Genomic DNA, 24,988 nt, shown 5'->3' on the forward strand with positions numbered 1-24,988 from the left:
ACAACCATGGCAGGTAAGAACTCAAACAAAGTCAATGATAAAGAAAAGAAAAAAAAAAGAACTTGCAAAAAATAGAATCTGAAAAGTTGTTGTAGCCTTTTATATTTAAATTGTTTAGAAACCAAATCTAAAAGTATAAGAAGAAGCCTCTGATAGAGTCTATTTAAATTGTTTAGAAACCAAATATGAAAGTAGAAGAAGAAGAAGAAGAAAGAAAAGAATATAGAGCTACAATAAATGTTTTCAATTTGAAAAAGAAAGAGAGAAACTGACAAAGTGTACGTGAGTTTATAAGTCTTAAAGTATAGGAGTTTTGATTTACATATTTGAGTAATGCTATATACACAAACTATTTTACTATATTTTTACAAACTGCTGATATGGTCAACTTTTTATTGGTTTTCATTTAGTCCTACCATTAATATTACTTTTTTATTTACCAATAATCATTGGCCACATCAATAGTTTGTAAAAAAATTTGTAATATAATTTATATCTCTAACATTATTCTTACATATGAATAAGTATAATGAGGGTTTTTTAGATATCAAAACTGAGTAACTAAACAGGAAAAACCCTTAGTAGTATAGAGAAAAAAAACATTTCCTAAATTAATGGCGTGAAATGCATCCGTTATCTTTTCCATAATTAAAGCCAGTATAAAAGTATCAAATAAAAAAGAAAAGAAAAGAAACCCTCTTTATTCATACTTATTATAGTCACTTTCAAGTTTCAACGCCCGAGCAGTGACCTCCACTCACTGCGAGTCGAAAAGATTCTCTCGCTCTCACTTTCGACAAACCATATTTGTCTGCCATTATTATATTTTATCAGATAGGATTTTTAAAAAGATCTGGTCAGTCACACTTCGATCGTCTCGCAAATTATTGCATCTCTTTTGAAACTCAAAAAAATTAGGTATTATTGTCCATCGTTTTGGTTAATAGTTACTTTTATTTTTTTTAAGTGTTTATAATTTGATTTTAGTGTTTGTGAAAGTGAGTTTGAATTTTGAAATCACAGAGAGCAAAACAGTTAGTTGGATGGAGGGTTTGGTTTTAGAGGAAAAGGACGCTGGTGATTGGGCTTACAGAGGCGAAGGAGCTTGTAATCTTGTTCTTGCTTACACTGGATCCTCTCCCTCCTTTGTAAACAAAAAACACCTTATCATTTCTCAAATTCTTTGCACAATTATTTTTTTACTTCAACAACAACAAGCTTTATGTATGTGCTTATGTATGTGTAGATGGGGAAAGTGATGCGGGTACAGAAGGTGCCGCGGCGGGTCGGGTCGCCGGGGAGTCGGTGCCCGACGGCGTTGAGTGAGAATGAGCGGGTTTTGTGGAAGGAGATAGACGGCATCGATTCGTGCCCTAACAAAGAAATTGCTGCCCAACTCTATGTGGAACACGTTATGTCTCCGCTATTAGGTTCTAAATATGTTGACTCTGGGGTATGCTCTACTATACTTCTCTCACCTTTTTTGTTTTGTTTGGCAAATGAGAGTGGTTATTAGTAGGTATAATTGTATAAATTTACAAGTTTATTATTTAGTAATAACGGTATAAATTTATGTACCCTGAGGAGAAAGGAATGGTGATTGTTGCATATGAAGAAAGAGAAATAATTAAAAAAATTGATATTTTAATAAAATGTAGTGTAAAATAGATAATTTGATGTGTGGTTTTTTGAAAAGTGAGTATGTAAAATAGAAAAAGTAGGTTATTATGCTAAAGTAGACAAAAAAAAAAAAAAAAAAAAATTGCACGAGCTGGTGTGAATTCTCTAAAAATAGATTTTACAGCCAAACGTGTTTTTAATTTAAATGGGTCCGTTGACTACTACAAGGACAATGTGCCCTTTTGTTATGCTCTACTACATTTTAACCAGCCTAAAATAAAAGAATTCCCCCCACTTTCTGTTTAAAATGATGCCTTTTTTTAATAAATTAACAGCAAGATTCTACTAGCATATTGACATTGATGTAATACTCGATGAAGTAAATTGTATGTTTCATAGTCAACAGACTGATTTAGTGCTCGTTTGGCATTGTGAAGAATGTGAAGTAGAGTTTTAACTGAAAAGTGCTTTAGTATTTTGACTGCGTGCCAAATTACATGCTCTATAGTTCTAGATTCATAAAGCATATAGAGAATTGTAGAGTTTTTTTTGGCTAGATGCTCCAAATTTAGTAGCTTTAAAGGGAACCCTTTAGCTCTTTTTTAGTGGTTTGGGGAATTTTTGGCTTAAAATGCTTGTTAGTGCAAAAAAATCTTTATGGCAGACTCTTAGAAATGACCCCAAACTTAAAGGATGTAATATGCCCTAGGTAGCACGGACAATTCATTTAGGGTGTTGTACCCATGTCATACCGGTGTCTTACTGACCATTTTATGTTATAATTTTTCAAAAATTGCTCATGCTACCGTATCGTACCCGTGTTTGTGTCCGTGCTTCCTAGAATATGCCTAATTTGAATAATGATGCAAATGTGGTATAGGTGAACTTATTGATTTGCTTAAATGTTGTGTGTCTGCATTTTCCTATCAGTTGGATCAGTTTATTGTGGACTACCTGGAAATTAGCACGTGGTTTGTATGTTATGTGTTGCTATGGTTGATTTTGATCCTTTATAGAAAAGAAAGGAAAATTAGAATTAGATTGGCTATGTTGATATTAGGATTTTCAAAACTATATTAGATTGGATTGTTTTAAGGGAAAATGGTTTGATGCTTGGGAACATTTTGAAATTACTAGTGTTAGTTGAAGTTTTCTGACCTTGGCTTGGATCGAATATGGCAGATGCGTGTCCTTGTATCTAGGGAATTCCTGGAGTCAATTGAGAAGAACATTCTATGTGAGCGTCCTGCTTGGCGAGTTGATGCTGCCAAGGTTAATACAGATTGTGATTCTGCGCTCCTTATGAGTGATCATTCGCTTTTTCCTGGTAATCTCTGTCTCTTAGAATTTGGTCGAATAATTATCCTGCACTTGGTTACAATTTCTGTGTCACACTGAAATATTTACAGGTGTGCATCTCACACAAGTATCACACTTAGCAAGCAGGTAAAAAGGATCTTAGCTTTGAAACCTTAGCTTATTCAAAAATCAGATGGTTACCTTACTAATATATTTTAATCTCAATTCAAATCCAGCTAATGTTTTTTTCATGCTTGTTTTAGTTGCTATTATTTAAAGGTAGCCCATTCCCTTATATTTTCACTTAAAATTTATTTGGTAAAAAACATGCAGCCCCATTAGATGGTGAGTTGCAAGATATTTGATAAATACCAATTTGTCCCAAAAGTTTAAGAGAAATGCTGAATTTAATCTTTAACCATTATTCTAACATTCTCTCTCACGTGTGGGCCTAAACTCCCCTTTAATAAGTGGGGCCCAACATGTGAGATTTTTAGCATTTTAATTGGGAGGTAGGATGAAAATAGAGATCGAGCTTAGGATCTCGTGCTTTGATATCATGATAAATTATTGATTGTCCAAAATGGTGAATTTAATCATTAAACCATAATTCTAACAATATTCATGTTTCAAAATAGACAACTGTTGAAGAAGGATTGCAGGATTAAAATTCGTTAGAAGATCATGCTACCATGCATGTAGGAATTTCTAGCACTTGCACTTTTTTTTGTTGGGGGAATCTTATTACCAAAAAAAAAAAGAAAAGAGAAAAGATATACAAGAAGGCTCAATATATCCATTAGAGGCCCCTAATCCCTAGTGTACACAAATACAACCCCTCACAACCCTAGAGGACTAGGCCATCTGTCCCACATTTTGAATACAACTCTCAACCCCAAGAGGTTAGGGAACCAAAAGAGTAAAATCAGAAGTACCTATAAAATTTACCACTCACACATATAAAAAAATATAGCATCACAATGGTTAATGTAATTAATTTGGTCATTAATCACTATCGCGTGTTCTAGGCAGCCACCCGGATGGAAATTCTGATAGGAATTGTATACTGCCAATGGGTGGGCACCTGATTTCTTCTTAGAATTGTAATGTGTTAAACAGCTATTTTGATCTTCAAATCAAGCACCGAAATCTCCTTGATAATCTGCATTGTGATTATGTCATTTAGTATAATATTTAAAGAAAAAGAGTGGTAGTTAATTCTTCTTTTTCCATGTTAGGTACTCTCAAAGGTGTACCCTGTATATCTGTTGAGATAAAGGTGCACTCCCTTACAATTTAAAAAAGAAATTATATTTCATAATGGTGTTAATTTTTTTTAGTGACTCTTGAATGATACTTTCAAATTTAATGCTAAGTAATTTAGTTCATTTCTTTTTGTTCCATTTTCCCAAAAGTAGCCCAAATGTGGATTTCTCCCTTGTTCAAAATTCATATCTGAAGGAAATGCTGTTAAACGGATCATAACTCGGTTCAGAATGCACCAAACTCTGAAGTTGCATCAAGGAGAGGTACTCACTCCTCCCCTCAACCACACCCCCCCCAAAAAAAAAAAAAAAAAAAAATCTGGTTCCCTCCTTTTGTAATGGTGCTGTTGGGGTCAAGTTAGTTTGTGTCAAACCTGTATTTGTGTTTGATCCAATGGGTCAGATACCACTTTCGAAATTTGTGCACTTTCTTTCTTTTTCTTATGCTTTTATGACTCTGACCCACTCCATTTTTTTTATTACAGATATCAGAATTAAGTGAATACAATCCTCTCGATCTGTTCTCCAAGTCTGAGGGCAAAATACACAAAGCTATCAATGATCTCTTTACCACGCCACAGAATAATTTCCGGGTATTTTTGAATGGTTCTCTCATATTTGGGGGCTTGGGTGGTGGTGCAGACAGTACTAATGTTGTGACTAGTGAAGCATTTGAAGATGCACTCAAGCCTGTCATTAGGGGAGATAGTGGCCTGTGCACAAAGAATTTTCTACAGCTTGTTTCCGAGACAGTTTATAAGTCTGGAATACTGGATCAGCTTCTTGAGGTCCAGAAGCTTGACAAATTTGACATAGAAGGAGCAATTCATGCTTATTATGACATTATTTCTGAGTCTTGTCCAGTATGTGGAGAATTGGGTGAAGAAGTATCACATAGATATACCTCTTTGCATTCCATTCCTATGGATGAAAGCTTGAAGATTGTGAAGGACTATTTGGTAGCTGCGACTGCAAAGGACTGTAGTCTGATGATTAGTTTTAGACCAAGGGCAGATGGGGATTTGGGATCTCCATATAATGTACACCTAGAGTCAACCAACCAAACTTTTGATTACAAGGTAGGTGGCTCTTGACATATGAGGATTTCATATAAGGCCAGTCTTGCGTCTTATTATCATGATGTCCTGAAAATTCCTTTTATTTTATTATTGCCCAGGAGAAGTGGAATTATTGAGAAAATTGATATCAGGGCCAAAAGTTTGGAATTATATGATTTCTTAAAAATCATAATTAAAATCAAATTGTTTCTAACATATTAAATAAGTAAATTTCCAAGTTGAAAAATGAATTTCTCAACTACAGGGTGTCATTTTTCATGACATTGATGTCTTACTTGAGTTGCAATTTTCTAGGCATCTTTCATTGACCTGGATTTGAAACCTTTGAAGAAGATGGGCAAATATTATGAGTTAGACAAGAAGATAGTCAGATGCTATACTAAAGATGGTGGTCACAGAACAAGAAGCAGATGAAGCCACAAGCATGGAGGCTTATACTACTAATAAAGATACAATAAAATGCCATGGAGGATAATTTCCTGCTGAAGTTTCTATTGGTAAGTGCAAGTAGTTTGATAGGGCATTCTTTTATGCAACTGTTATTATGTTTGTAGTGGTGCAGGTGAGAACTGCTCATTTCATCCTGTGGTTGAGGCAATCAGATTTTCCTTTATAAAATGTTTTTCTTTTGTATTCTTTTCATGGAAATTTACACTTAATATTAGTTGCGTCTTTTCTTCCTCTCTTCCCCCTTCCCTTTTGTGCCATGCTGCCACACGAAGGATTTATAATACTAGTCAAAGTTAAATCTCCATAATGATCTTTGTTTCTAGTGTTTGCATCTTGGGCATTGGTGCAGGAGGAAGTTTATTTGGTTAAGAATGCGAAACCCCCGTTTTCCAATCCTTTTATTTTATGTATTGCAGAGCGCCTTTGATTGGAATTTTATTGTTGCATGCAACATTCTGTCCATACTTTAGATTTGATGCTCATAGATGGGTTACTATCTTGACTGTATTATTCCTACCAAAATAGTCTAGAATTTCTTTGTGATTTGTCAAGAAATGCTGTAGTTATATAATTGTCAATCAGTTTTGTAGTGCATCAAAGAGCTTACCATGCAGATGCATTAGAAAGATTGATTATATTGCATCTAAATGTATGCCTACATTTTGTAATTGTATTAACATATATGGTTTCCTTATTATATTTGATGAGGGCTTAATTAGACCAGAGAAGAAAGTGACAGAACAGTTTTTGGGCTTGACAGGGAAAGTGATATATCAGCTACTTCAGTGCCATTCCATCCATGCTCACATGTCCTATAAATGCATACAGCTGGATTCCATATTGACCATGCCATGTAGAAATTTAGAAAAAATTGATTTACTGTTTTAGGTGGACCTCTTTTTGAAGTAAAACAATTGAACTTGAAACAGCCCTGCAAACCGAAATTGAATGAAGTTCTAGATGGAATGGTTTAAAATCAGTTTGGAGGAACTGCTTATTCAAATACTCAAACCTCCTTTTGGGCCTAGGGTCAAGGCCAAATGTGCCTGGGATGGTGTATGTGCAAGTTTTACTGGACCTTTTGACTGGTCATGGTGGCAGAGCACAAAGGAAAATTGCCTAGATTGTAGAAAGGTGATGCTTTAGGTTTTTAGTTTTAGATGCCCTTGTGTTTGAGGTATTTTACTTTTGCCACCATGGGAGCATACATTGGAACCCTGCTGCCATTTATGGTTTTGATATCTTTCAAATGATTCAATTCTCTTGCATCTGTTTATATTAAGGACAGATTAAAATTTCTATGGAAAATCTAAACTCTAATAACAATGCATCTTAAGCATGAAGTAGTTCATTTCATCACTTATTTCATATTTCTTAAAGCTGGTTAAATTTTACAACATTCCTTTTTTTTTCTTTAGTTGGGTAAATATTTTTAGAATGTTCCTACAATTGTATATTGTTTTCTTTTGAGCTTTTACGAAATAATTTGTGGGCATTTTGAGGTATTGTTTCTTAAACAGTTGTCTAAGTTTAAAGATTCCCAATATTTCTGGATAAGCTTGAAATGAATATTGTGGGCAGTAAGATTGAAAGAATATCCCTGTTGGGTCTCAGATTGGAGGAACAATAGTTTATGTTTCTAACTGCATTTTCAACTGTCCATTTTTACAGAGCACATTATTGATTGTTCTGAGGAATCAGTTAGCCTGACAGGAGCTGCAGTTAATATAAAAGGCTCTGTGCACTGTGGTTGAGCAGTTTTGGTACTTTAAATCAGCCTAGTTGAACATGCGGTCCAGTTTGTTGGCTGCAGCTTGGCTGAACCATGTGCTCAACAACAAGTTCCTGAGCTGTGAAAAGGTCTCTCTCTCTCTCTCTCTCTCTCAACACGACCCACTCAACATGATGTATTTAAAACTTAGAGCTAAAGTTCCAGATACGACCAAAATTAGGTCCTACAGGTAGGCCAAGTTGTGCCCATTCGGCTGAATTGAGAAGCTGAGCATTAAAGGCCTTATGCCCCATCGTTTGACGATGTGTAATATGTCTTGTCACATAAATTTTTCAAACATCCTAGGCTAAAGCAATGCAATGATATCTAGATCAATGGTTCAAAAAAGCAAAAAAATAAAAAATAAAAAATAAAAATAACTCGTATCACTTTTCATGTCTGTAGCAGCCATATATGTCAACATTTTGTATTACCCGTGCAATGCTTTCCTTTAGCAGCCTAAGATAGCTTTCACATATGTTGGCTGAAGTGATTTTTATTGAGGAGTAATCCTTAGGTATTCTTGGAGCACGGTGAATAGTACTCTCTTCTCTTACATTCATGGAAAGAGTCCACTCATTAAATTTACTATGCTCTAGGAGTACCTAAGAATTTTCCTTTATCAAGGAGTGTGAAATTAGAAAATAAACTGTCCTACCTATATAAAATTGTCAGTGGTGAGTAGCATATCTTGTATTCTAGACCAGTCAGTTTTTAGTGTGTGAATTCTGCATTAAATGCATATGGGATGGCATAGGTGACCCAATTAAGAGCACCTTCTAACTGGCATTTATTTCCATTCACCAACTAACGTACTCCTTATTTAGTATTTAACCATGCTAAATTCTATTCACCAACTAACAATGTTACTCTTATTCAGTATTTAATCATGCATTCATCCAAAGATATAATCAAATGAAGCCGAGAAAGAGAATAGATTTTATATAAAAAATCTAAATTCATCAGTTTGTAGCGTTTGTTGCTTGTTCCAGCCCTATACTTATGGTATTGGATCATGTCAAAGGTTGTATCTCTCCTCGGGTTCCAATTCTTTCATATAGCATGTTCACATGATTGCTTTTGTCTGTCCCATTTAATTTAGGACCTCATCATTGTCCCGAGCAGTATTGGCTTTTGACTGACATTGCAGTACTTCAGCTCATTTGTTTTGGCATATAATTTATCTTCTCTGAGCTTATCAGAAGTTCGTACTAACACTTCTGACTCCTCTCTGTTGCAGAAAACTGTAGTGTCAGTGGAACTGCTCTGTTTAAAGTGCAGGAAGAGGGTGATGAAGTTAATTGCAACAATTGAAGGTATAACTTCTATAGTCCTTGACCCGTCTAAAAATACAGTGACAGTAATTGGTGAAGCTGATCCAGTGAAGATCATCAACAAGGTCAGAAAATACAGACAATCTGCAGCAGTCGTTAGTGTGGGTCCTGCCAAAGAAGAGAAGAAGGATGAGAAGAAAGATGTTGTTTCTTTTACTCCAAAGACTTGTCAAAGATGTGATGTGTGGTATGTGATTGGCGAAGATTATTATAGTTATTGCTCCATCATGTGACTAACCCATGTTTCATGTATTATTTTGTATCGACTGTTACTAAGTTCTCATGTCTTTCACAGCCTAAGATGTTGAGATTGATCAAAATAATCTCTCTATTTAATCTGAACTTATGGGGGCTTGGCAGCCTCAAAGCGTATTTCTTGCATTGAAAATTTCACAATTTACTGTAATGTTTTGTTCATTATCATTGATATAGATCTCAAAACTTTTTTATGGAAGTAGAGGACTTTTTTTCCCCAACTTGAGCATAGGAAGTTAGTCACTTATTTGAGATTTAATGTAAATTCCCCTATTTATACCTTCCAATAAAATTGTACATTGGAAATTTTTATATAGAAAATTAGGAAGTGTTGCATATAATCACAATCTTATTAAAATCTTACTCTCTCTAGTTATCAAATCTCATGAAATCGGAATTGATTTTACGATTAAAAGAGCATATCCAATAGATCATCCAAAAGCCCCCACCCCCCCTCCTTTTTTTTTTTTTCCTCCATTTTGGAGAGTAAATGAACTAAACAACACTCCAACAACAGGCTCTTCAAAATGTTCTTTTTTTTTTTTTTTTTTTTGGAAGAGCTACAGTAACAACACATAAAGAACCTCTAGTACCCTCTCTTAGTCCCACCCTCCTTTCTCACCCAACCCTTAATCTTTACTTGGCGGAGGTGGACTATGGAGATATGAAAACAATGACATGGTGGTGGAGGGATGAAGACGACACAGTGCGGCAAAGGGATGATGATTTGGCGGTTGGAGGGGATGAGCGTGGTGGGGGGTTTGGTGGTGGAGGCAAAAGTGTGATTGTGCGGTGTTTAGCCTATTGGATTTAAGCGTGATCGTTGATGGTGTTTGGTCTTTTGGGTTTGACTGCTATGGTAGATCTACTTCTATGTATGTGTGTATGAGAACGAGATTGTTGGAATGTGGGTTGAAAATGTGGATAAATAAAATAGAAAATAAGTTTTTTCCCTTCAAATTTAGGTGCTAATTTAAAGAGACAGTTAAAATACTATTATAAGACAATAAGAGTAGTTAGAATACTATCATAAGACAATAAGAGTGGTTCAGGATAAGCAAGAAATATCACTAATAATAAGTCACCCTCTACATCTCTAAGCTTAATTGTTTCCTATACCGATTGCCTCTCTCTCAAAGAGCATTAGCTTAAGCTCATGTAAAACTTTTTTTTTTAAATTTTTTTAAATTTTTTATTTTTAACATAAAAACCTACTTTTTATTATAATTTTTTATATACTATTTTTCAAAACACCTCATATCATATTATCTATTTTACACAATATTTTATTTTCTTAATTTTCTTAATTGTTTCTTTTTCATCACATACAAAAACCACTATTCACTCTCTTTCTTCATTTTCGGGATACCAAAAAAAAAAGAATAAAAAATTAAATCTAAAATGAATAGTTTCTGTGTGAATTTACATAATTACTATAACAAACTTATAAATTTACACAATTATACATTTACTGATATTAGTCATTTTTATATGAAATTGTGTAAGCTTTGCACATTTTTCTATTATATACCCACACTAATGTTATTAGTGCTTTTACATAACTTTAGATAATTATCTATGCTACTATTTAAGGGGTTTCTCCTGTTTGGACTTGATTTTTTTTATTACAAAATACCCCTACACTCCTAAATTTAAATAGAGACAAAGCTAAAGGATAGTCTGGTAAAAATACATGTCTAACTTGCACTAAAACATCGCCTACAAAATAGGAACACTCTTCTACTAACTCACTTCTTCAAAGTAACTATATGTTTTTTTTTTTTTTAAAATAGAAAAATAAGTTAAACAACTCACGTTGCTTTTGTTTTTTTCCTTAAAAGAAACACCCCATGTTTATCCAAAAACAAAGCTAATTATAAAATAATAATAATAATAATAATAATAATAGTTATAAAAAAAAAAACTAAATAAATATATACTTTTTTTTTTATAAGTAAATACATCTTTAACTCCTACTAAAATGTTGCCTGCAAAACAGGACCAATCTCTTAATGGTTTTCAAATTGCTCTTCTATTTTTTTTTTTTTTGGTAAAGGATAATAATTTGCATTCATTATAATTTGAAATTACTACATTTTTCAATCACAGAAATATCTAAGGGTGTGTTGAGTGTTTAGCGTTTTGGATGAAATAATTTACTCATCATACCTCTTTAAGTTTTTTTATGATTGAAAAATATAGTAATCTCAAATTATAATAGATTTAAATTATTAACTTTTACTAAAAAAAAAGAAATAGAAGAGCCTCCGACCACGCGCATGAGTGCGTGCTCAAAGACTAATAAAATATTAAAGAAGTGTATATTTTTTACATAACTTTAGATAAATATAGTTTGTATTTATTATACTTCTGGAATATTCTCTAATTTTTCAGTAACTCTTACCGGTTACCACCGACGAAGGCAATGTAGTACATAGGAATTGTTTCTCTTGGACGATGGAATTGAATTGAAATAAATGCTATCGTTAAAGTCAAATAGATCAAGCAAAGCAAAGGTTAGTTAATATATATATATATATATATATATGTATATATCAGGCATTTGAGGTGCTTCTCAGTGGTGGACCTGGTGGTTGTTCTAGAATAGCCGAGGCAATTGCGATTTCAGAAGTAGTAGAAGAACCAAAAATGATAATAATAAAATATTAAAGACAAAGTTTGGCAGCTATCTTTTCTAACCAATTGAATATTTGTCTTTCTCCTTTAAAATCAATGGCATTTGCTTTAGGCACATTGAATATTTGTCATTACAGATGCGATGACTTTTTTTTTTTTTTTTAATAATCGACAGTATAACCCCATCCTTTTCTATTTCGGGACCACTCGAACCTAGGTCCATAAATCTCTCAAACTTTTAAAGTTTGGAGAAGTACCAACTCGCCTAACGTGAATGGTGATTGATAACAATTTACTGCAACCAATTTTAGAAATCAAATCAATCCAGTTGGTCCCATTATGAACTGAAAGTAAAATCAGTCATATCCTACCTCAAAACCCAAAAAATAATAAAAACAAGTTATAATGGTACCTGATTCCTGAATATGTACTTATATTTTCTCTAAAAAAAAAAAAATATGTACTTTCTAAAAGAAGTACCTAAATATGTTTTGATAAGTTCTAACATTTTGATCCTTACAAAAATGGATCCCTTGGGAGTTGGGATTCTATTCTTCTTTTATTTTTCCAACATTAGACTTCCTACAAATGTATTTATCAAAAAAAAAAAAAATTCACATCTTTATTTAAGATCTAAGGATTTAATTTCTTGAATTACATATGGTAATAATGATATTTTAAAATTATTCATGATGTGGAAAAATTACGTGCACATTACGTGATTAACCCAGAGGCTTTGATGAAAAATACAAAATTTACATTATTAGGCTTTAATAAGAGGTTTTTTTTGGTCACAAATCTAATATTTGGAGATCAATTGTTCAAATACAAAAATTAAAGAACTAAATTCCCGTTCAACGTGATAATATCAATAATTATCCAAAAAAAAAAGAAGTGATAATAGCAATAAAACAAAAACCAAATGATATGAAAAAAAAAAAAAAAGTAATACGATATAGTGATATACTCATTGAAACATCACCCCAATTATAGAATTCTTTGAATGAGGAGGAGACATCAGCGTACTTAGTAACATAGTGGCAGATTATATGACAGTAGACGATATTTGCCATTTATTTTATATATCATGTCTTTATTATTTGGTCAAAATTATTTATGATTTTTTTTTCTCATTTTTATGAGTCTATTCTGACTTTAGTCTTTAAAATATTAAATTGTAATTTCGTTCTCTTATGCTTAGAAGAATGGTCTAAACTTATATAAGCTATTTGGTTGAAATTAATAAATTAGAGAATGTACTCTCAAAAAATTAGCCTTTGGCTTTTGAGAATAAGGATTTCTTATACTTTAGCTCTTATCCCTTAGTTGGATTTTCTTTATGGAGTGAACTTATTCAGCCTTAGGTTCTTAGTAGAATTTTTTTTGAATGATGATAATGTGTATCCCTATAATCTTTTGCTTTGGTGATGAGCTATCTATCATTTTTATTATTGTGTGTTTGGTTTGTTTCATCTATCAAAATTACATATCCAATCATCCTTCCAATTTATCCAGTATAGTTCGGTATCACTATACTTTTCCTCCGGTATCACATCATCCTATCATTAGGATTGAATGAGATAGGACATGCTAAATCTAAACAACTAAAGAACTGTTGTGGACCACTTAGGCATGAGTTTGTTTCTCTTCTAATTGGAAATAAAATAAAATTTGGGGCCTGTTTGCAGATTTGAGACAAGTCAGTGGTCACTATTTGGACATTTGACATACTAATAAAATGTAGGTGTTTGGGTAATCAATGAATCAATTTGATATCAACATGAAAGCTCATTCAAACTTTTTCAAAGAAAGAGACTTAAAAGAGATTCATAGGAAAGAAACATAAATTTGAGGGTCATAGATTGGAGTTTGATCCCTTTTAGACAGCTATATAGACAACTGCTTTTCTTTTAAAACTTCCAATGAATATAATGATTTACATTCCATTTTCTGAAACTTGAAAATCTTTAATAATTTTTAATGAGTTTATGGATTTTTCATTTTCCCCTTTTGGGTTCAAGGTACTGACTTTTCCTTTAAAGCAGTCTTGTAAGATGGGCTTGAGCTCATTGGAATGAAAAGCTCATTTTGAAATAGAATGTGCTACTCTGTTCACATACGCTTTTAAATAGCACAATACAGTTTCATGGGCCTTTAAACTGATCTTAGAGCCCAAGTAGAACAAATCGTGTAAAGCCAAGGCCCAATAAAACCCTTCCATGTATTCGTTCTATTTCAGCCGAAGCCCCCAAAACCCTTCAAAAACCTTCAGTATTCTCATCAGTAATCGCCCTTCTAAAACCTCTTCATCAACTACATCCTTCAGAACTAAAATGTTTTGCTCCCCAGAGACCATACCCTCCTCCAAAAGGGCCAAAACCATCGTATCAGTAGCCACCTCACTCACTGCCTCAGCCCTTCTCTTCCGAACCATCGCCAACAATGTCATCCCCACCGCTGTCCACGACTACTTCTCTTCAAACCTACAGAAACTCTCCACTTGTTTCTCGTCCCAACTCACCCTTGTCATCCAAGAGTTTGATGGCCTAATCGCAGACCACATGTTTGAGGCTGCCAATGTTTACTTGGGCGAAAAGTTATCGCCTTTAACATCAAGAATTAAGGTTAATAAGTTTGAGAAAGAGAGAGAACTAGAATTGACGGTTGACAAGGACGAAGAATTGGTGGATTTATACAACGGTGTGAGACTCAACTGGGTTTTGGTATCTTCGCCCATTGAAAGGCCGATTCAAATTCAAGGGGCAATGAAGAAGAAGAGTTTGCATCATCCGAGATAAGACACTTTGAGCTAAGTTTTCACAAGAAGCATAGAGACATGGTGCTGAGATCTTACTTACCCTACATTCTACAGAAAGCAAAAGCTGTAGGAGAAGAAAAGAAGATAGTGAAGCTTCATACCATTGACTATAATAGTACTGACTATTGGAGCTCGATCAACCTTGACCATCCTGCAACTTTTGATACAATGGCTATGGACCCGGATTTGAAGAAGTTTTTGGTTGAGGATCTCAACAGGTTTATAGGGAGAAAGCAGTATTATAAAAGAGTAGGTAAGGCTTGGAAAAGAGGGTATTTGTTGTATGGACCACCTGGTACAGGAAAGTCAAGCCTAGTTGCAGCCATGGCTAATTTTCTCAAATTTGATATCTATGATTTGGATTTAAGGGAGATTGAGTGCAATTCAGATCTAAGGCAGTTGTTGATTGGAACAGCTAGTCGATCGATATTGGTAATAGAGGACATTGATTGTTTGATCGAGTTGGATAACAAAGCCATATCTGTAGAGGGTGATGATGAGGTAACTCCCTGTTTCTCCATTCAAATAATCAAGATGCTTCATACCAATTTAATATTCTTCCATTACAGGTTACACTCTCGGGTCTGTTAAACTTCATCGATGGGTTATGGTCAAGCTGTGGAGAGGAGCGAATCATTGTATTAACAACGAATCACGAAGACCGTCTTGATCCAGCATTGTTGAGGCCTGGTCGTATGGATGTGCACCTTCATATGTCTTATTGCTCGTTTAGCGGATTCAAGACATTAGCTTCTAATTACTTGCAAATTCAGGAGCACACACTGTTTAGAGACATCAAAGACTTGTTAGAGAAGGTTGAGACAACGCCTGCAGAAGTTGCAGAAGAGTTGATGAAAAGTGACAAAGTAGAAGTAGCCCTACAGGGGCTTATCAAGTTCCTCCAAAGCAAAAAAGATGGAAATTAACTGGGCATCTACTAGCCTGGTGGACAAACAATTCAAGTTGAGGGAATTAGTTTGTGGTAGTACACTAGTACTAGCAAATTGCAAGGCCATGCCTCTCTTTTATTCCCTTTCTTTTTGTTGGACTTTTTAGAAAAAAACCCCAATTTGCATGTTGGGGTCAGAATATCAGAATAGGATTTTGATTTAATTAATATGGCCACAAAAATATTTCAATAAATTTATATTATGTATAATTTCTAACATAATACACATGCTACAAAAGGTTGTGCCATTTCATATACATCATTTATATATCTATATATACTATAAAATCGAAATCTCTGACCAATATTTGACATTTTTTTAAAGTTCTGACATTTTACACGTAAGTATTATTTATTTAAAAAAAAAAAAAAAAACTATTTCTAACCCAAATATTTTAGCTAACAAAAAAAAAAAAAAAAAAATCTAAAACCGAAATTTTTTCCATAATTCTAAAAATCAAATCCAATAACCTCCCAACTTTGAAAATCTTCTCTACCTTCTCCTTCCCCCAAAATGCAAATCTCTAGACTTCTCCTTCTCCCCAAAACAAAAACCCGATAAAACTACTCTCTTATTCAACTCCTAAACAAAACATAAGTCTCATCTCCTTCTCTTTCTTCAACTCTCTCAGCCTCTCCATTGTTTCCCCATTTAAAACACAAAAATGAGAAATAAAGAAAATCAAGCTCAAGATTGTTGTTCCAATCAATCTCCACTCTGCAAAATCCAACCCCATAGCACTATAAATATGTAGAACCCAAGACCCTCACCATGACTACACAATGCCATTAGAAGGACTCAGTAGAGAGCTCCACAACACCATTGAGATCCGAAGATTATGAAAGAACCAAAAATAGCTTGATCAATGACCGATCTGTGGTGGATTATCCCAAGAGACAACTCTCCACTTCCATCCATTTGCACAAATGGCTTTGCTCGAAGCTTTTCTCTTTCTTTCTTTCTTTGGAACAATGGTCATTCAGGTTTTTCTCTCTAACACTTTGGGTTTTCAATTTTGGTGGATCTATAGATTCCAATTACTTCTTAATTTTTCCACTTGTACTTAGGGTTTTGATTTTGGATTTTAGGATCTTGAATTTATTGATTAGTTTATTTTTATGATTAATCGATGGAAAATTCTAACCAATTAATCTGTTTACATAGGGTTGTTGAAAATAAATATCTATAATCATCCGCTCTGATTTCTTTCAAACCCTATGTTTCTTCAAACCAACTTAGGTTGCCTCCTCTATCTACACTGGCTACATGTATATAAGTAATAGGGGTGTCCACGGGTCAGTCTAGGTCGAGTTTATGCCCAACCCGTAACCGACCCGCTTACATCTGGTGGCCGATTGAACGACCCGTCGCCGACCACCGACGACCTCAGGTCAAGTCGGATCAGTCTCCGGTGGATGACGGTCGGGTCGGTCAGCCGGCCTCGATACTGAGATAAACCACCGAATCTTCACCGAATTGAAGCTCAAAACCATCACACAAGCCCAGATTTAAGAGAAAATCACAATATCTAAGCAAAAATTGAAGCAAAAAGCACTATATCAAACCCAGATTTGAGCAAAAGCACCACATCAAGCCGAATCTAAGTAAAAATCGAGCAAAATCTTCATCTCACAATCGGATTCTAAGCAAGAAAACTATGATCTTCACCGGATCTAAAGAGAAAACCAAGATCTTCACCGAATCTAACCAAAAACTACCAAGCTTCTCACCGGAATATCAATGAATTTGAACAGATCTAGGTAAAACCGGTGTTCCTTCTTCGGTTTCGTTGGTCGGATTGGGTATATCGGGTTTTGAGGAAGAAAACCTGCCATCCAACTGGCCTAAATCGATTTTTGGTGGTGGAGACCCATCCCCGACCATTACCGACGTTGGGTCGGCTAGTTTTCGAGTCGGCCTGGGTTGTTTGGGCAGGTGGGTTGGTTTTCAGGTTTTGATGAACACCCCTAATGAGTAATCTGTTTGTAACCAAGTTACATGTTTGTGTCTTTTTATGGGTTTTGGGAGTATTTTGGTAATTTTCAGGTTTTTGGGGGTATTTTGGCCATTTTTTAGGTTTCCGGGGCTATTTTGGTCATTTTATGGGTTTTGGGGGTATTTTGGTAATTTTCTAGGTTTTGAGGGTATTTTGGTCATTTTTTAGGTTTTGGGGGTATTTTGGTCATTTTTTTGGGTTTTAGGGGTATTTTAGTAATTTTTAGGTTTCAAGGGTATTTTGGTAATTTTTAGGTTTCGGGGGGTATTTTGGTCATTTTTAGGTTTTGGGAATATTTTGGACATTTTAGAAGTTTTGGGTGGTATTTTGCTCATTTTAGAGATTTTGGAGGTATTTTAGTCATTTTAGTGATTTTTAAGCATATTTGGTGATTTTAGAGATATTAGGGGGAGGGGGTATTTGGGTCATTTTAGAGGTTTCATGAGTATTTTGCTCATTTCAAAGATTTTGGTCATGTTAGTGGTTTTTGAGCATATTTGGTAATTTTAGAGATATCAGTGGTATTTTGGTTATTTTAGAGGTTTCATGGGTATTTTGTTCATTTTAGAGATTTTGGGGATAATTTTGGATGTCCAAAGGTATATTGGTAATTTTGAAAGTGTAGGGGTATTTGCATCATTTTACGTATTTAAGGGTATTTTGGAGGTCAATAAGGTATTCAAGTAGTTTTAGAGGTATTTGGGTCATATTGGGTTAAATGGGTGGGTTATTAATTAAATGGGTTGGGTTGGTATTGAATAATTAATTTATATATAAACGAGTCAAAAATGGATAAATGGGTAATTACACACCCAACCCATTTATGACCTAATCCGTCCATTTGCTATCCTACTAATATAATATTTTTGGTTTGGTTTGTCTCAAATTGTATTGTACAAGTTTTAATTGTAATGTATTTGATTAGATAGTTACAGATAGTTTTTGTAGCTGTCTTGGTGTTTGTATAGAATTACTTAAGTTGTTTTTCTACAAATCAAGTGGCAAGGAACATGATTTGATTTTCAACTATCTAAAGCATGGGTAAGAATTAACAATCTCTTCTTTCTATTAATTTTAGTGTCCAAAGAGAAAGTATACGTAGGATTTTGTAGAAATTTTTTGTTATTTTTGTAATTCTATTCGATAACAAGCCATTAATGAATTTGGGTTCTAGAGTAACCTAAGATTTTTAGTTAGGGGCTAAAACTTATTGACTATTGGTCCATTCAAAAAAATAACGGAGCTTTTTTGCAATTTCGGGTTTGTTTGGGATCCGTTTATTTTGCTGAAATTGAAATTTTTTTTACTGAGAGTACTATAGATAAAGGTAAAAGTTAGTTGAAATAATATAATGGGACTCATAAATAGTATCAAAAAGTACAGTGGGCCTATGAATAGTAGCAAAAATAAGCTAAATAATAAAATAAACTAACTTTTTAAGCTAGAGGCAAATGCACACTTCGTTTTAGGATTATTTGGTTTACTATTATATATAATTGAGATTTCGGTATTAGATTCCTAGGTTGGAGTTATTAGTTTAAAGTGAACATATAATATGGAAAATCACTTGATGTCGACCTCTTTAAGCTAGCAACAACATGGTACAATGTTGTTTGCTTCTATTTCTAACAAAGATTAACTAGCTTAAAAATTATTATTAGTAATTTAGTCATTGTAGAAAGGGAGTTATTAAGACCTGAAATTTTAAGGAATAAACTAAACAGGAGGAACTAATTTTCTCTAAAATTTGATGTGATTGGAAGATTTTTTGTTGGGTTAAAGAATTTAAGTTAGCACTGAACTTTGAGTGAGTTGAAACATGATGCAAGAATGAGCTTTTTTGTATGAAATTTAGTGTGACAATGTCTCTTATACTGAATCTAAACATGTAATTACGTATTTTGCTACCAAAAAGGGTACAAAACTTGAACCTTCTTTTGGATTGGTGTTTGTACTCCAATTTTGTTAACAATTTTACTGATTATTTTGTAAAAAATTATTTTCGTTTTGGTTGGGAATGCTTAGATGTTTCAAGTTAGAGTGAGTTCAAGGATGTGCAAATGCAAGAGCTAGGAGCCAATGTGAGAAAGATAACATGAACATATGCTAGGTACATGAAACTTTTCCTTCTGATTTCAATTGGGTTTTTCTTTTTCTTTTTTGTGCTCCTTATTTTATTTTTCTTTTCGATAAACTTATTCTTAGGTTTAGAAAATGTCTTCCAGGAATCAATTTTGTGAAATTATTAGTAAGTTATTCTACTAGAGTTCAAATTACTACTAAAAGGTCTAATTGTTTTTAATACACTTTTAGACTTTTAATTACGACCTTCATAGTGAGTTCCACTCATGATTTGTAGTTCTAAATTACAAAGAATGAGGAAGCCTTTGATGTATTACAATGTTTTGCTTTTGAAATGGTGTGTGCTTAATGGCACTATGCATGCTTCCTACATGGAGTTTAAGTTGCACCACTGTTATGTTCTTGCTACTGGTATACGTGTCTAACATACTGGATCGCTGCATTGTTCAAGAGCTACCATTATATTATGGCTGCATCAATCAAGTGATGTTGTTGTAATTAGTGATGAAATACTCATTGACATAATGTAATAATTAATCAGTAGTTGTTAGCAAATATTAAGTGAGTTAGTATTGTACTAGGGCTACTGTTTGTAAAGTCTTAGGTTGTCTTAGATGATTCACAAGTCAAATTCTGTTGTAAATGCCTTAATAGTTGCTGCCATGGTTAATTAGGCATGTGCTCATTATAATCCAGCATGTGACTAATTTAGAATGAGTTAGGTAGTTAGCATAAATGGTTAAGGCTAACAAATTGTCTGTTGCTCGAGCAGTTTAGCATAAAAATGTAATATGATTGTAATAAACTCTCTATAACAAAAATAATATTCAACCTTCAACATTTATTGCTTGCTCTCTTAGCTTTCAAGCCATTTTGTATAAGCAACATCTCTGTTAGGAATAAGGTTCCTAACAATCTTTCTGTCTCTGTTGAATGATTCTTGATATTTAAGTAGTCCAAAGTCATGCCTCCCAATTTATGATATTGAATAAAAGAACAGGGTTTGGGTTTTAGAATTGGTTTTAGGTTTATATATATATATATATATTAAGAGGATTCGGAAAGTTAGTTATGACTTCAAAAAATGTCAACAATGCCCCTAATCTAATAAGAAAATCTTTATTCCTAAAAAATAAAAAATAGGGTTAAAATTGTAATTCAAAAAAAAAAAAAAAACTACTAGATAAACTTTTTTCCTAAAAACTAGCATACATTAAACCCAGCAGTTTACACATTTTCAAAATCCTAAATTTTAACTTCTTAAAAATCCTTTCACCCTATCACAAAAATATATATATAATCCCTTTACGTGTAACCTCACTAACAAAAGAAAAATTCAAATTGAAAAATTACATTAAACTCAAAATAAAAAAATGAGCCTTATCGCACGTGTAAAGTGCATGTGATAAGGCTTGTATGTGTGTGTGTGTATAAATTACCTATCAAAAAGAAATACAATGTAACTGCTAGAACTTAGAAATACACATTAATAGTAACTGTGGGGACACCAAGGTGAATCCCTGGGGAGCTCTGCACAGATTACTACTACCACTATTCACACATCTATAATAATAATAAACAATAAGGGATAAACGCTCTACAATGGGAAACTCAAGCAATTGATTTCTTTTAATACCGTTATTACCATTTGTACTCAGGTGTTACAATAGGGAACTATCACTCTCTCGTGATGCACCCCATACGATTTCTCTACCTTTCTATTTTTTAGATTTTTTATTTTATTTTTATTTTTTATCTCTCTCCCTTTTTCTATATCCCCCTACCTTTTGCCTTCCCCCTTCTTTTATAGCTTCAGTCCTTGTTCTTATCATTACAACTGTCCTGTTCCCATCCAGAGCTTCAAGGATTTTTTTTTTCTACTTTATCAATTTCCTCTCCTTCTTATCTTGGAATTCTAACTGCCTAGGGGTTGCACGTACTATTTAGGTTGTCTTATGTGCAATTAATGCGGCAGAGGTTGGGTGAGAACCCCCTCATTAATGCAGAGGTAAAAATCTTCTTCCTTCCTGTGCATTCCAAAAGTTTCCTGCTGTTACTAGTGTCATTTGGAGGTCATATATTGATTATCCGTGACACATGCCTTAGATAATCAATTCTTTAACCCATATTTAATAGCTTTCCTGTGATTAGAATAATCTTTAATAGCTTTGTCATGCAGAGCACAAGTTAACGACTAATATGTTGTATAATAAAAGTTGGGTTCTTAAATGTCATAATTGTGCCAAATTGACAATCTTCTCTATAGATCAAGTGGATACACCCTCATGATGGTTCAATTTAAATGAAACTCTATTACCAAAACATTAAGCTTATCATAATTTATTCTAGGTCAAACTTTATAACCTAAGTTTAAAAAAATTTAAAATCCTTTTTTTTTAAAGAAAAAAATTTAAAATCCTAAATTAATCAAAATTTGATTACCAAATATTTTAAGAAATTAAAAATAGAAATTAAATATTATCATAGTTTATTTCAAGTAAAATTCTATTACCAAAGTTTCAAAGAATAAAATTATTATATTAATTTGAAAATCTATCATAATTTTGTGTTTAATAATTAATATAGTAAAACTTATGCACAATATGCTGTTTAAAATATAGGATTTAATTTTAATTTATTTTTTAAATTTTTTGTTTCTTTTTAAAGTATTTTGCCATAGTAATTATCATGTAACATATGTGTCAGAGTCATAGACTGAAATTCTATGGTAACTATCAAAACCTTAGGATTGAGTTTGTTCAAGTTATTTTAATGCTTTCTTTTTAAACTAATAAGAATTCATTGTTTCTTTTGGATAAATAAGTCTAAATAAATTCTGATTAAATTATATTTTATGTTATTTTCTACTCTTTTTTTTTTTTAACGACTTCCCTATGTTTAATGGGTTGAGCATCTTTTCAGCATACAAGTCAAACATGTTTGATACTTGCGTACTCTCTCACCTATGTAGCTGTACTGTGCACCGTTGCTTTTTCAATCTACGACACATAGCGCCACATCACCGGTCAACAAGTACAGCTTTCAGTTTTCATTTTTTTATGCATTTTGCGTCGAGCCAAAGTTTGAAGAGGCCCACGTCACGGTTCTAAAGAGCGAAAGAGTATTCTAGAACTCCCAATTCTTTAAACCCTTCTTAAACCCTCATATTTCTAAGAACTCTTCTAAAAAAATCCTCTCATCAATTACAACCTTCAGCACCAAAATGATGTGCTCACCAGAAACCACCACGCCCTCCTCCAAAATCATTCTATCAGGAGCTGCCTCGCTCGCTGCTTCTGCCATTCTCTTCCAAACCATCAACAACGTCGTCCCCACCTCTGTCCAGGACTACTTCCATTCATGCCTGCAGAGACTCTCCACTCGTTTATTATCCCAACTCACTGTTGTTGTCCAAGAGTTTGATGGGCTCATTGCAAACCACATGTTCGAGGCAGCCAACGTTTACTTGGGCGAGAAGCAATCACCTTTGACATCAAGAATTAAGGTTATTAAGATGGAGAAAGAGAGGGAACTGGCAGTGACAATTGACAAGGGTGAAGAGCTGGTGGATTTATACAATGGTGTGAAATTCAAGTGGGTTTTGGTGTCTTCACGCAATGACAAGCCGGTTTCAAATACAAGGAGCAATCAACAAGGGTTTGCAGCATCGGAGACACGACACTTTGAGCTGAGTTTTCACAAGAAACATAGAGACATGGTGCTGAGATATTACTTACCCTATGTTCTAGAGCAAGCAAAAGCAATAAGAGAACAAAGGAAGACAGTGAAGCTTCATACCATTGACTATAATGGTACTGACTATTGGAGCTCAATCAACCTTGACCATCCAGCAACTTTTTGTACAATGGCTATGGACCCGGATTTGAAGAATATGTTAATTGAGGATCTTGACAGGTTTAGAGGGAGAAAGGAGTACTATAGGAGAGTAGGGAAGGCCTGGAAACGTGGGTATTTGTTGTATGGACCGCCCGGTACAGGAAAGTCGAGCCTAGTTGCAGCCATGGCTAATTATCTTAAATTTGATATCTATGATATGGATTTGAAGGAGGTTCAGTGCAATTCTGATCTTAGGCGGTTGTTGATTGGAACGGCTAGTAAATCTATATTGGTAATAGAGGACATTGATTGTTCAACTGAGATGCAGAATCGGGAATCGGATAACAAAGCCATGTCTTTAGAGGATGAGAAGGTAACTCTCTGTATCTCTATTCACATAATCGAGATGCTTCAAACCAATTTAATATTCCTCCCTTACAGGTTTCGCTCTCGGGTCTGTTAAACTTCATTGATGGCTTGTGGTCAAGCTGTGGAGATGAGCGAATCATTGTATTCACAACGAATCACAAAGACCGCCTTGATCCAGCACTGTTGAGGCCTGGTCGTATGGATGTGCACCTCCATATGTCATATTGCTCGTTTGGCGGATTCAAGACATTAGCTTCTAATTACTTGCAAATTCAGGATCACCCACTGTTCAGAGACATGGAAGACTTGCTAGAGAAGGTTGAGGCAACACCTGCAGAAGTTGCAGGAGAGTTGATGAAAAGTGACACAGTAGAAGTCGCCCTACAGGGGCTTATCAAGTTCCTCCAGAACAAAAAAGATGGAAATTAACTGGGCATCTAGTAGCCCAGTGGACAAACAATTGAAGTTGAAGGAATTAGTAATGGGGTAGTTAGCCAAGTTAAGACGGTGCTTTTTTTTCCTCTCCTTTTTGTTGGAATTTTTATACAAAACCCCAATTTGCATTTTAGGGTCAGAATTTCATATTAATATTTTGTTTTAATTAATATGACCACAAAAAAAATTGCAATAATTTCTATTATATATAAATTCTAACATGATAGGCATGCCACAATAGTCTGCATCATATTCATATCAATAAATTGCTATTTACAATACCTCGTCAGTGAGATCCCCAGCTCAAATGTCAAAACTGTACCAAACACTATTCACCAAGCAGAGCACAAAACTTGTTTTCTTGGAGGAAAACCAAAAAACACAAATGGACACATACTATGGATTTAATTCAGCCAAAATACATGATGCAATCCATGTAATCTTCATCTCTCACTTCTGATGGTAGCTACAAATGCATTATAATGTCTAAAACTAATTTTCCACACCACGGATATGAAGCTTGATCTAACTTACTCCAAAGCTTCGTTTATACAGACAATACCAACTACATCCAATCTAACTTACTCCAAAGCTTTGTTTATACAGACAATACCAACTGCATCCTCATATTTCCTGTAGCATAATTGCTTAAACACAACAGAATGTTTTTATGTTTACTATTTAAAAGTAATGTCAGTTCAGGATTTCTATAAATAACTTAGACTTCCATTTACGGTCCTTTACTAAACATTGATACCATGATGACTCCATTTGAACAAAGCAGCAGAATG

The 24,988-nt window shown here is 34.0% G+C and overlaps 3 protein-coding genes and 1 pseudogene across 3 annotated transcripts; all 4 read left to right on the forward strand.

The window, feature by feature from the left end:
- Nucleotides 1-701: 701 nt before the first annotated feature.
- Nucleotides 702-9,272, forward strand: LOC115974376 (inositol-pentakisphosphate 2-kinase-like). The gene is given in 11 exon segments (XM_031094703.1): nucleotides 702-918; nucleotides 1,024-1,148; nucleotides 1,247-1,453; nucleotides 2,803-2,947; nucleotides 4,158-4,198; nucleotides 4,338-4,448; nucleotides 4,670-5,263; nucleotides 5,558-5,644; nucleotides 5,646-5,760; nucleotides 7,385-7,573; nucleotides 8,725-9,272. Coding segments are annotated over 8 exon segments (1,383 nt in total). The 5' UTR covers nucleotides 702-918; nucleotides 1,024-1,043; the 3' UTR covers nucleotides 5,739-5,760; nucleotides 7,385-7,573; nucleotides 8,725-9,272.
- LOC115958868 (heavy metal-associated isoprenylated plant protein 43-like) lies at nucleotides 7,502-9,051 on the forward strand. The gene is made up of 2 exons (XM_031077127.1): nucleotides 7,502-7,573; nucleotides 8,635-9,051. Exons 1-2 carry the CDS (start codon nucleotides 7,502-7,504, stop codon nucleotides 9,049-9,051), a joined length of 489 nt encoding a protein of 162 aa, XP_030932987.1.
- Nucleotides 9,273-14,037: 4,765 nt separating the features above from the next.
- LOC115958874 lies at nucleotides 14,038-15,454 on the forward strand (annotated as a pseudogene).
- Nucleotides 15,455-22,394: 6,940 nt separating this feature from the next.
- On the forward strand, nucleotides 22,395-24,927 carry LOC115974378 (AAA-ATPase At3g50940-like). Its single transcript, XM_031094708.1, has 2 exons — nucleotides 22,395-23,766; nucleotides 23,835-24,927. The coding sequence occupies exons 1-2, from the start codon at nucleotides 22,780-22,782 to the stop codon at nucleotides 24,189-24,191; spliced, it is 1,344 nt and encodes a 447-aa protein (XP_030950568.1). The 5' UTR covers nucleotides 22,395-22,779; the 3' UTR covers nucleotides 24,192-24,927.
- The last annotated feature ends 61 nt before the right edge of the window (nucleotides 24,928-24,988 follow it).

The sequence above is a fragment of the Quercus lobata genome, chromosome 2, assembly GCF_001633185.2.
Source record: "Quercus lobata isolate SW786 chromosome 2, ValleyOak3.0 Primary Assembly, whole genome shotgun sequence".
Taxonomy (NCBI): Eukaryota; Viridiplantae; Streptophyta; class Magnoliopsida; order Fagales; family Fagaceae; genus Quercus; species Quercus lobata.

Excerpts from the sequence above, each read along its gene's own strand:
- LOC115958868 (XM_031077127.1), top strand. The coding sequence starts at position 7,502 with ATGCGGTCCAGTTTGTTGGCTGCAGCTTGGCTGAACCATGTGCTCAAC. Across the intron at positions 7,574-8,634 it reads AGTTCCTGAGCTGTGAAAAG|TACTTCAGCTCATTTGTTTT; the intron begins GTCTCTCTCTCT and ends CTGACATTGCAG.
- LOC115974378 (XM_031094708.1), top strand. The coding sequence starts at position 22,780 with ATGATGTGCTCACCAGAAACCACCACGCCCTCCTCCAAAATCATTCTA. Across the intron at positions 23,767-23,834 it reads TGTCTTTAGAGGATGAGAAG|GTTTCGCTCTCGGGTCTGTT; the intron begins GTAACTCTCTGT and ends CCTCCCTTACAG.